At 36.6% G+C, this 13,527-nt stretch overlaps 1 protein-coding gene across 1 annotated transcript; it reads right to left on the bottom strand.

Annotated features, from left to right (window-relative positions):
- Window positions 1–2,356: 2,356 nt before the first annotated feature.
- On the bottom strand, window positions 2,357–12,703 carry LOC137920936 (enolase-like). Its single transcript, XM_068763910.1, has 4 exons — window positions 12,645–12,703; window positions 11,305–11,527; window positions 10,103–10,192; window positions 2,357–3,637 (listed from the first exon to the last, which is right to left on the bottom strand). The coding sequence occupies exons 1-4, from the start codon at window positions 12,701–12,703 to the stop codon at window positions 2,357–2,359; spliced, it is 1,653 nt and encodes a 550-aa protein (XP_068620011.1).
- Between the last annotated feature and the right edge of the window lie 824 nt (window positions 12,704–13,527).

Below are 13,527 nucleotides of genomic sequence, written 5' to 3'. Positions count from 1 at the left end.
AGCGTGTAGAGTTCCTCCCGGCGGCCTTTCTCCACGACGAGACCAAGACAACGAATGAGCTTGGAAATTACTACCTGAAATGATTAAAACACATTAGGTCATTCTTAAAATAATATGTCGTGTATTTACCAATCTCTCGCTCTCGTTTTAAAATAAAATTGACAGCAAGATGTTCCATACTTTGTTTACAATCAATAAATAATGATTTTTGTTACTATAGCAGAAATAAATTGTCATTCCTACATCATTGATAAAAAAATTGATAGATGGAATGTTTCTATAATTTCATGTCTGCTATCACAACTTTTATAATACATAAAAATATATGTTTAAAATAAGTACTTCTTTTTTCGTTAGTCGCCGGTAAATGTTGCCAACTAACAGCAAATGTAGCCTAATCTTTTTTTGGTTTCTAGACGCTTTCTCCCAACCATCCCAGTAAAGAGAAATCTTCTGGATTAAGCGCTTCGTCCTCCGCGAACCGATGTTCAAGGTACGTTGGCATCACGTCATTACGCGAGGTTCCTGTACATTAAAACCCACTCATTACTACGTTGGTGTGAGGGACTTCACTAATCAGTGGGAAACTTTTTTTGCCACAGTCCCACGTGCTGTGCGTAGTTCACTCTACCTTTGAATTCCCCGTGTTCTATCACAATGGATTGAGATCCCGTAAATCCACCGATCCTTTCAGCGTCGCTAAAGCTAGTGGGAGTTAAGAGCTCTAACGATTCCAAACTAACTTAACCTACCCACAATAATTGTTTATCGATTTATTTTACTTTAACATATAATTTGTTGTACCAATGTCAAAACAAAGTCCGCTTTTCATTTATGTATGTAGTGAACGATTTTTCGCCTGCTCCCAGCTAACGGAACGCTTAGTTCTTCCAAATTTTGTCTAAATCTGTTTTATTGCATAACCCACGTCATCTTGAACTAGTTTTAAACTTCAGCATTGTTTTTAATGCAAGATGTGTTTTTGTAGATATAAGTTGATTTGTTACATTTAGATAAATAATGTTTTAAAAAATCTAGTATGTTGTGGAAACAAATTGTAAAAAAGTAAATTAAGACGAATTTATAAAGACGATGTTTAGATTCTATGACAAGTCGCGCCAACTTACAAGAAATGCTAGTTAAAGCAAGTTTTTATATATTATATTACGTTCAATAACCAAGTTAAAAAAAAAGAAAAGTACCCTAAATGTATTAGAGGTCTAAAAGGGTTATTGTTTAGCAACAGAATAGTACTCCCTAATTCCACGGAAAAATTGTTCAGATAAAGGCAAGGAAGTTGAATACCACAGAGTATTAGATATAAAAATGACTAATCTATAACCATTGATCTTGCAATTACATACGGACAATCGCTTGGGTGCAGCCCTAAGCAAGCATAAACACATTTTTATTTATCTGCAATTACAGTGAAGAGAGCGTAAACAATTCTTTACGGGGGCTCTTCTAACTAAACATTTCGCGATGTGGTACAATATCGGGGTGTTTGGCTGGGGGTCGAGCGTGAGGGCGCTTGCACGTGCGTTCCTTTCTGTCCCCTGTCTATTACAAAACTGGTGATGTTCGTCATTTATCGATATTTAGATGACTTTCCTGTTATAATGCTGGAAAGTAACAGAATCCAAACAATATTACATTTATTCTATATGTTGGAAATTCTAGCTTCCAAATTTATCTTCGATGGTAGTCTTAAACTACCAAAGGAACTTTTTCTGTTATTTGGGAATCTATTTCGGGGCCAGCATAAATACAGTTTCTTTTTAAATAACCCGGTTAAATTTATTATTTATTTGTACTATAAAAATTATTGAATTTAAGAACTTAATAAAAAATAAAACGATTTCATGCAAAAGTGTGTTATATTTTCTAAACATTTTTTATACTTCCAGCTATAATTTAAATTATTGTTTGAAGAAATTTATAACGAATACATGAGATTGTTACTTTGCTGTTTTGCCGTTTGACATTTATTTTGCTGTAGTTTTAGCGTACCTATATTTAAAATAAGTATTTATTGGCGGCAAAATGCGATAAACGTGCTATTTTTATGAACCACAATACACAAATTTAGCAATGTTCTCCAACCGTTTGAATTTTCTATCATAGATATCGATATACATTATTGTCATAGCACCACATGGTTCAATGGAAAACGTTTATGCAAGTGCATTAATAACAGTTTAGAACTATATCACAATGGACATATTGAACATTTCCGGTAATTATACCGCTTGCCATGAATTTAAGACAACCGCAACTGACAATTGTCTGAATATTAGATGCTTAAGTACCTGTTGTCTTTAATTTTTATAATTAATTATGAGAACTGGAAAATACATTAGACTTGTCCGCGGTAATTTTTTCCAGCGTATTTAGCTAAAGCGCCTAATTCTTCTTCTATTCTTAAAATCTGGTTATATTTACCGACGCGTTCAGATCGCGCGGGAGCACCACATTTTATCTGACCAGCAGACAATCCAATTACTAAATCAGCTAGGAATAAGTCATCTGTATCTCCCCACCTGTCGCAAACTACGACACCAAAACCATTGGATTTTATTAATTTAAACACTTCTATTAATTCGGTAAGCGTGGCGGATTGGTTTAATCGTATGCCTAAGGTATTTCCAGCTCTTTTTTCAACTGCCAAACTTACTCTTCTTAAGTTCGTCTGCGTGAGGTCATTTCCAAACAATTGTGCTTGAGTCCGTGTAGTTAAAGTGGACCAAGCGGCCCAATCGTCAAAATCAAATGCATCTTCGAAAGAATTTACGGGAAACTCTTTCATGCTTTCCAAATACATTTCTGCAAGCTTGTCTGAAGACATGTAATCTTGGGGATTGGTATTGGGATTTTTAAATTCTAAATCATAAGCGCCATCTTTAAATAAATCCGATGCGGCAGCGTTGATAGCAATTTCAACTTTACCAGCGTATCCACATTGTTTAATAGCGTCAGTTAAAAATATAAGTGCGTCTCTATTGCTTCGCAGAGGTATGGAAAAGCCACCATTCTCAATTACGTACGTTGCCTCGACTTTAAATTTTGATTTGACAGTTTTTTTAACATACTGATAAATGTCAGTGCCAACGCGCATAGCCTCAACAAAAGACGACACTCCCGTTGGCATGATCAAATATTCTTGAAATGGTAATTCGTTCGAAGATAGTATACCCCCCGTCAAAATGGTAAAATGTGGAACCGGCATAATTATGCTAGTTACGTCGGCCATATCAGATATATGTCTATATAGAGGCATTCCTTTTTTAGCCGCCCCAGCCTTCGCTACAACCATTGAAACACACATTATAGAGTTTGCTCCAAGTCTTGATCTGTTATCGGTCCCGTCAAGAGCGAGCATGAATTGGTCTATCTCTTTTTGCATTGTAACTTCATAATTTTGTTTTATAAGTTCAGGTGCAATTATCGTGTTAATATTCTTAACAGCGTTGCTTACCCCCATGCCCATGTACTCGGCAGGATTATTATCACGAAGTTGTACTGCCTCGGCGACCTTTTTCGCATCAGTGTTCGGCACGCCTATTCTAAATAGACCAAGTTCGGTCACCATATCCACCTCGACGGTAGGAAGTCCCATTGAATCAAAGATTTGTCGTGCAAGTAAAATTTTAATTGGCATTTTACAGTACTAGTTAACGATCAATAGTTATGTAGTACTGAACCATCTACTATTGCACCTAAATACGTAAATACAAATAAACGTACTAAAATGTCACGAAGACAGTTCCCACAAAATAAGGTTTTTGATGCGGCCAGTTAAGAATAGAAATATAAGAAGTATTTATATCCATTGTGAATTGCGTAGTTTAGTGTTTTGTTATTGAGTTCAACAGCGGAGTCAATAGAATTGGAGGGTCAGTCGGCACACGTGCGCGATAATAGTTATGTAAATCCTATACTTTCGATAAGGTATTTTATTAATTAAAAAATGAATAATGTGACATCCGTCCGAAATGTCTTCTATTAATTGGATTCTTTTTAAATATTTGTTTTCTAAGAAATAAAAATACAATTATAGAACAAGGACTTTTCGAAATGCTTTAAAAAATGAAATTTTAACAGTGTATATTGGGAGACTAACATGATATATGAAATGGAGGATCTAAAGTTTACTGACGTTTTATATTATTATAAATAAAAATGGATTACCAAATAACTTGCTATACGTAAAACTCGAGAACGGCTGAGTATTCGGGCACAATTATTTCTATATATGTTTAGTATGACACGAGGAATGTTCCTATAGAGAAAAAAAAAATGGAAACAAATATTGTAAATTTTTCCCGAAGAGTAAATTAAAACACCTGCCTCTAAATATCAAATATATGACATCAATCGTAATCCAAAAATGGTGTGTTAAGATGTAATAAAAAACACAAACCATTGATATAAAATATAATCACATCATAAAAAGCTTGTTTATGAAACAGAAAACTTATCACTTTGTAAAGAAATCATTGTTTGTTATTAATACATTTAGTTTATGTATACAATATATAAAAATATATATAATTAAATCAACAAATATAGTGCGTAGTGCGTAGTATAAGAATGTCAATAACACATAACTTATAAAATGAGTAAGATTTACTTAACCAAGTAGTTAAATGTATATACAAAAAAACCCACGCTTTTATTTCCATCATCCAAGCATTTATTAGGTTCTTTTTCCGTTATTATAAAACTAATTATAACAAGCGTTGAATATTAAAAATTTTAAATTGTCGAAAACCTGACAAACAAAAAAGACAAACTTGTGTTAATTTATTATTGTGATATTTTTACGTTTAGCCATCATATTTTTTAAGAGCTACGGAAATCATTATATATTTTTTTCATTACTTTTGTAAATATTAGTATCATTTGTGATCGCTGTACAAAAAATTCACACCGTTGCAAGAAGGGGTGTGAAGAGCTTAATAGTTTTCTAATTCACTTCGCCCTTCTGTTTGCAGAGGGAGATCACTTAATTTGCTATATGTGATTCTGAAGCCCGGAGCACTTTTAATATATTTATTTTTTGTATGCGGATTTAAAACACCCTCCATAGAATAATGTACGGATTGCTTTATGTAAAATATGTATAACTTTAATTTTTTAGTTAATTTTTAAATCGCTATTCTTTTTTAGAACCTACTAAAAGTTACATTTAAGATAATTTAAGTCTTATTGAAAGGAAAAATGTGTTTCGTTAAAAAACAATATATTCGAATTAAAAATCAATATTTATTTTAAGACTTTTTTTTCCATAATTATATCATAATAACTGAATAATACGTTTGTTTCGTCTGTGGTGGATCCCACGGGACAAAGGGTGTCATCACGCAACACGCCATGGGAAGTGCACGGGAATAACACCTGGACCAATCGATTTTAGATACCTACACATCGTTGTACCGCTTCATATTCTACGAACCGTGTCGCAAAAATAACATTAAATTGAATAAGTGCGAAATTAATTACGCTTTTAAATTGTCTTTTAAATACATCAAAATTCTTCACTACAAATTATTAAAACTTGAATACTGGTAATGTAGCAATATTAACCGATATCACATTCTCGAAGATGTTACATAATAATATAGTTAACTACAGTAACTAAGAAAATAAATCGTCTAATTTATTTATATTTTTATCGTCAATTCATGTCCCTTATTACGTTTGACATTTTTCTTCCTTGTGACATTTCATTATTTAATTGAAAATATTCTATCAGTTCCATTTATACAACTGTTAGTTAATAGTGTCTTCAGAAAAACCTTCTTTTAATAAGAATGAAAGTTTTTATTAAACTATTATTACGATATATAGGTATCTTTAAAAAACATTTAGCTGTGAAAATTAAGAAATATCATTAGAAAGTTCACAGTCGCACAATGAATTATGGACGGTCTATTCTCGGAATTTCTCTACGAGATTAACCGACTAAGCAAAGACGATGTACAAGATATCGTGGCAAGCGGCAAGCGCAGCGTAGTACGTTTATTACCTTAGATGGCGGGTTGCAAACCGGTTCTAACCGATCTTGTTGAATATCGACGGGACGGAGCTAAATAAAAAGTCATTTCAGATTCCGCGGGTTTGAGGTGGCAGGGTGCAGACTGCGTCAAGCTAAGACCTTTTTTAAAGTAGCGAAGCTCGGAGCCTCGGTTCGGGCCGCTACATATTACTATTTTACCAAATTGGGAGGCCACCAACCTCTTAGATAGGTTCGTTGAATGCTAAATAGAGGGACTTAGTACTACTACCACTGGGAAAGAAGTGGCGAAAAAAACTCCAGCAACGCTTCTATTCAGTATGATCGTGGGTTTGGGTCTCTTGTGATATGTGATCCGACCTCGTTTCCGACGAGACAGTTTGTCTTTTAGTGGTTTCGTCGTCTGGAAATTCGAGTATGTGTCTCGATCACCAGACTGTCCGAATGTACCGGGTGTAACCATAGTGTAGGTGGCGGTACTTATAATCAATGAATTTGTAAGTCGAGCGGCAGAGTCAAAGTAATGAATTGATGCCCGTCGTAGGAACTGGTCGATTGTCGGCAGTTCTATGTCAACATGCAGGTCTTCATTGCGTAAATATCACGGGCACTCGTTACCCTACGCATGAATCGGTTCTGTACGACTTAGAGTCCATGAGTCATTCAGGCGAAATAGCATATGTCAAGCATGGTTTTACGTATGTGAGGACGGGTCTTATTACGGCTTTATCACGGCACTTTATTCGACAGAGCCAGTTCACTCCCACTGTTTAATAATTGATAGGTGCGGCCAAGTATGAAGGCCGCTTTCGCGTGCTTTAGTCGTGCGCTTAAAATTGAATTTGTTATCCAAAACGACACCTAGATAACGTGTTTGAGTTAACCATGGCGCAGAACTTATCTGTGATCGGCAAAAAGGAGCGGTTGCGCTTTGTAATGAGCATTACCACGCGTTTGGAGAGATTGATTAAAATCCTCCATTTCCAGAAACAACGTCCTAGGACATTGGCTGCGGTCTGGAAGCGTTTGGTGATGGCGTCGGTGGCGATAAGTGAGAGGTAGAAATGCAGGTGTCGTCTGCGAATAGGACGAACTTTAAACCCTTGACCTGAGGGATGTCATTGGTGTAAAGCGTGTACAGAACAGGCCTGACCGGTCTTTGTGGCGCGCCCGCCCGCACCGGATGTGGGACTCGCTAGAAGTCCTCGACGGCAGTTGAAACGTTTTATCACTAAGAATGTCAAATACCGACCGGCATACCGACATCGTATTGGTGTCGTGTACGAGTCCGATATGCCAAACTTTATCCCGCAAAGTGGTGCACTTTATGAGCGCGGGAGTAAAAATCAAACTGTTCAGAAATAGGGAGTTCTTTCGCCTCTATTAATGTCATAATTCCAGCACGGATGAATCTTTTGTAGATTATAGGACGTGGGATTCATTGCGGTTTTGGAGGGCTTCAAGAACTCTGTTTTCCGCACTCTTCCACTGTTTGGTTAAGAATCCTTGGCATGGCCACGTTAAAAACAAGAACTACAACCTTGATTGTGTCGGTCGGGAGGAGTTTGGCTGCCTTATTGGGTATGCCATCGGAGTCTGGCGCTTTACGCGGGCGTAAATTGTACATGACGTCCATAACTTCATCGCACATGACCAGATCTATGGGGCAAGGGCTTCAGGGAGCGTCTTTCAACTTCACGGTCCACCTTTAGGAGGTGATTCGGATTTGCGGCTAGGCATTCAGCTTTTCCTCGTCCAGCAAAGCCAGAGTCTGATTACTCTAGCGCTAGAGGGGTGGCATGATTGAGCAGGTATGTATGCTTTGAGGAATTTAGGAATCTTTCAGGAGGCGAGATGGGACGGTTTGATTTCCGAGAAGGTGTCACTCCATCTCTCGTTCCAAACTTAGGCGATGCGCTCTCTAGCTTCACTTAGGTACCTGCGGTTCGGTTTGGACGGGAAACGATATTGGGTGCACATTGCCCATACTTGCGTCTCAGAAGGTATCTTACATCATCTAGCAGAGCTCTTGGAATTTATCTTCCGCTGGGATCTGTTTTGAGAAACTCTTGACGACAGATTGTATATGACTTGTAAGTACATTGATGCCTTGAGGTATTGGCGTCATGTTCGCACGTGAAGGATTTTGGATTTGCGTCACTTAGAATGGAAGCTTTCGTGAAGAGATTTTCGGAGTTATTCCAATTAATAGCGATTTTAGTCGCTGTTGCTAGATGCTGAGACAGCATCTAGCGCTCTCCCTCGAACGTTGATGGTGTTGGTGTTTCATTTGGCGCGCTTACTGTTAATTACCCTTACCAGAATAGTCGCCCCTTGGACTTTATGATAATTAAAAGCAAAGGCTGTCATGACGAGCACACTGACTGAGGCCTCTAGGTTGGTTAGTTTAGACGTGTCGGTGGGCATGTAGTGCAATGACCTTTAACAAGAGATCAAGGTACCGCCGCCCTGTCATTTCTCACAGGGTTTCAATTACGGATTTCCGGATCCCTCTTGGATGGTTTAAGAAATGTTTATTGCACTAGAACCACATCAAAGTCATGATCGTGGACGAATTGTAATAATACGTCGCGTTGTTAAGCCATTCCGTTTGCATCGTAGAACGTAATGGTCAATGCTCTGAGTTCGACTAAGCCGCTTTCCTACCGCAAGCGGCAGTCGTATGGTTAGTGGGCTTTGTTCCGCACTTTAAGCCCTATGGTTGATTATGATGATGAAACAGTTATTTTTTATTATATGAATCGCGAAGTAGTCTCTGTAATAATACTTCCGATGAGTCGTTACAATTTCGTTTCGACGTATCGATCATTAAAAGGTACGCGTTTAAAGGGAGGGCGGCAGTTGCACCCTGGCACGATCTAATCCATGCCTTAATGCGTCGTTATGAGTATTATGGGGATGTTATTAACATTAACTATATTATTTAAAATAAAAATATTGCAATAATTAACTTGTTTCGGTACATAGCACATTTCCCACGTTCACGATAAACAACAAAAAATCAATATTATAAAAAAGAAAGTTTATTAATCTTTGTATCTGGATGTACTCCGAACGCTTTCTTTTATTCCATTTTTTTTTCAGAATTATTGTTTAAATTGCAAACTAAAAGCAAACAAAAAAGTTACTATGAATTCGTTTGCCGGATATAGTCAGTCATAGGTACCGCCGATTACAATGCGCTGCGATCCACAGCGTCTTCAAATAAATTATTTCAAGACGTTACGGCACCGTTGTAACCGGAATACAGTAATATTTGCGCATTGTGGTTTTTGAGACCACAGACCGGCAGACGCAGTGTAAGGCATCCGTGCTCAAAGTGGACTGACGATCATGTCAAGGTGGTCGGATGACGCTGGATGCAGGCCGCTTCCAACCGGTCTCATTATCAATGTATAGAGAATTCTTATGTATATAAGTAATCGGTTAATTATATAACCTCCATCTGGTCCTATTAAAAATCTATGAGGGAGGCTTAAGTCGAGTCGTGGAGGTGCTGCGACTATAAGCATGATAATAATTTTTGAATACAAATAGAAATTTGTGTCGCAAAGTTACCCACCGAAATTGCTACTTCTAAAATAGTCCTATCATTGACGTGTACTTAATTAATACTCGAAAATAATTTACCATCGAGCGACCATCTCGGGTGTCTTAAAACGGAATTCTAGATTGGTGGAATAAGTTGACGTCCTTTCCATTGGCCTTCTAGTCCGGAGAAATGTCTATATTCAGGGCTACGAACGCAGGCGCCCGAAGGCCGGCCTTCAAATACTTAATAAGAGATTTAGACTATAAGTTCTCGGCGTTACTACAATTAAATTATGCAAACTGCCAATAAAACAAACAGTTACCAGCAGTAACAAAAAAAAATAATAGTAATGGCTTAAATAATGATAAGTTGTTTATTAGACCGACGACATACTTAATGTTGCGGGAAGTCCCTGGATGCGGGCAGCGTAAGACCGGTTCTCGTGGCGATCCTTGGGAGAGGCTTACGGCTTGCAGCGGGCATCTATCGGCTGAAATGATGATGTTGATTATTTAAATAAAGCTTAGCTCACCTCTTATGATCACTTTCTTCTGTTCTTCTTTATTATGAGAATTGCTTGCGCCTGAAAGCATAGCGTCTGAAATGCTCCTGTCCGTTCGAACCTGTTGAATATAAATTAACTATGTTACTATTATTATAATTTATATATTCATATATAAATTACAATAATTAAAGAGGACTAAAGATATTTTTAATAACACTTGAAAATCGATAATATTTATCGTGAAAAATCACTGCGCTTTATATGGAATCTCTTATTAGGTGCTTTATTTAAAGAAAATAATTTAATTACTAGAAAGCATTTTACCTTTTCTCCGTTAGGAAACGAATGTAACTACAGTTTCAGTTTTAGGCAAAAGCCAACGGGTTTTCAAATTTAATCATTGATTAATCAATTGATTAACACTACAAACATTTAATACAATTGTATTACTATTGTGTCTTAATTTTCTCCTAGAAGAGGCAACAAATATGACAGAGAACTTGTACCCCTTTGCTGTATTTAAATACACAAATGACAAAAGAAATTGAAACTTTCGATATAATCCCATACATTTAAGTACACCTTTATTTTTACTTGATTAGAGTTAAATAAAATGTAAAATAGGACCTCATCGCTGTTTATAATGATTCATGGTAACGACACGTCAATTTGTTTTTTTCGTAACGGGCCTATGATGTTTGCCTTTTTGCTTTAATCGCTTTACCTATAAAGGGCAGAAACTTGAAAGCAGTCCAGACGTCTTTACTATACATAATCACGAAGACTCCTTCCGAGACCTTGGTTAGTGTTTTTACATTTCATCATCATCATTGATCATGATATAAGACGTAGATTTCCATCATTAATTCCTTTAGTACCGATTTAAAGTAGCCTTCAACGACCTCTTTAAGTTCGAATGTCTACTTTACGGGTGGACAACCTATGCTTGCGGGGTTGTGATTTTTTCTCCACCACTTTAAGGCCTCAGCAGGCTTTGTTCTGCACGCTGTATGGCCTACCTACTGCCACTTCAACTTGGCATTCCGTTGGGTCTAATGGTGTGTTACGATGATTACTTACGGTACAGAAAAGTGTTTGAAGAGATACAGTCGCTCATCAATCCATAGAGATGGCTGGGATTTCTTTACGAAATTGAATCAGGAATAAGGAGATCCGTAGACCAACGAAAGGAAACAACGTACATTATTAATTTCAGCAGATTGGACTTACCAATTCTCCCAAAAAACTGATGTAGCCAATAGCCAACTTTAACGTGTCTACTTTAGACAGTCGTTTTTCATAAGGCAGAGTGGGTATGTGCGCTCGGAGACCCTCGAACGCATCATTTATCGACTGCATGCGACGGCGTTCACGTAGGTTAGCGGCTTGCCGTTGTTGCATTTGCTGTTGAGGGCATCGCGAACGTCTTTTATGCAAACGCCTGCAGTCCGATCTGCGCACAATTTTATTGTTAATTTTTTATGAATAAAAAAGTGTCCTTACCTTTTGTAAGCAAAAGATTTCCCAGAACAGTCCAGTGATACCCTCGATTTTGCAATACAGTTACTTCTAGATGGCACACAATATACACTATTCAACTGTAAGCTTTTTTCGCTAGCTTCAGTCGGCTCGCAGTGTCTTTTGTTAGTGTAATTTCATTAAATCTTTTCAATAATTTCATCATAAAATATCCTGACTAAGTTTTATATTCAAAAGAGGTAAGTTAAAAAAAATTTTTTTTTGGATTAGCGCTCCCTAAGCCTTCTTACGGGCAGATTTTGTAAAATCCGTTCTTAGCTGATATTGACTAGGCAAAAAAAATATTTGAACTAAATGGTCTCTGCGCCTTATAGTTCCTGGGATATCGCGTGGAAGCAGTATGTAGGTGGAAATTTATTATAGGTATATAGATATCCCAAAATCCAATTACAATAGCCTATGTTCTTTACTTAGTTTTGGTAAACTAAGTAGAGAACATAGGCTAACTAAGCCGACGGAGAACAGATCAGGTAAACACTCTTTCAGCAACAATTAATTGTTAAAATAAATTAATAACATAATAATACTCTCAATAAATACAAATCTAAATTATACTTTAGTACTTGATTACTTGATATCGTAACAGTTTCTTCACACCTACAACTCGCAATGTTCCTAAACCCTTTTATGTTGTGATTTTTTATAAATTAAAATAAAAATAATTAAATAAGGATTGCTTGTTGTGATAACGTTTATCTTTGACGTCAATATTTCACAGATAAAGATATTTACTAGTCTAAACCAAGTCTAAACCGTCCTGGAAGTGCATTATAATAGTTTGATTATATCTAAATCAGTTACATTATTTACACTATTAACAGAAGGATTTTTACGCGAAAGCAACGAGTTAACATTTACTGATACAGTAAGTGGGTATTGTAGTGTATATTATCTTGCCACGTGAGGCATAATATACAATTATCAACATTTGCCCAATTATATATAAAAACCGTTACCTTAAAAATCACTTATCGAACAATATTGCTTAAGCAAGATAAACTTATGTCTGATAAAGAAAGATAGTCACTGACCTTTTCCGCGGAGTGGACAGGTTTTCCTGATCACTGGCGTAGAGGCTGCTGTCGGACATCGATGAATCGTCGTAGAGAAATATATCAGATCCATTAGCCGATCCAGGGGAGCCGCCTTGTCCGGCGGGTACGACATTAGTGTTTTCTAACCCAGGACATCGTCCTATGTTCATGCCGTCCATATTGAACATTTTAAATATTGTGCATTTACACTGTTTACATATTAATACATAAATTTGCAAACTAATGAGCCTTTCCTAACCGCATTCAGACGCGTAATGAACCAGAGGGTTGTTACGAAGAGGGCTCAGACTCACAACAGGGTGACTCCGCCTACGCGAGCTTTCCCCGCCCACGAGTTTTCCCCAACCACTCAAAGAAGAACTACGAAAATCGATACATCATTTGTTCTAGTGTTTTAACTAAATCCTTTTCCCGCATTTGCTTTTTTTGTTTTTGATAGTCAAGTACAGTTCACCTTTCTATGTTCATATGGATAAGTAATAACTGCTAATAATTTTTTAACAAAACCAAAAATAGCTATACACATAATGAAACAAGTTTTTTTAAGAGTTCAAACAAAGTATTTATGTTTTATATAATTTGCCGGCATAAATGTTCACATGCGAGTATATTTTTCTCCTTAAAGCAAAAATGAGCATCTTTACTTCTTTAAAATAAGATAGAATTTTTTTTGAAAATTTAAAAGTAATCTCTGTTAATAGAATGCTTGTTAATAAATTTAATCTCTTGGCAGTCTAGCAACCATGGTTATGTCGCGGATTTTAATTTATTTATTAAGCAATGTGTTTTCTAACAAGTAGACAGATATTTTAAAATTAACCGTATTTCAATTCTCATTTTTTTGTTTAGGGCTTTCAAG

Source organism: Battus philenor, unplaced genomic scaffold, assembly GCF_028537555.1.
Source record: "Battus philenor isolate CCGP_79_NKW_IND1 unplaced genomic scaffold, ilBatPhil1.0.hap1 SCAF_1, whole genome shotgun sequence".
NCBI lineage: Eukaryota > Metazoa > Arthropoda > Insecta > Lepidoptera > Papilionidae > Battus > Battus philenor.
Note: the sequence above shows the minus strand (reverse complement) of the source record. Positions and strands in the feature narration are given on the sequence as shown.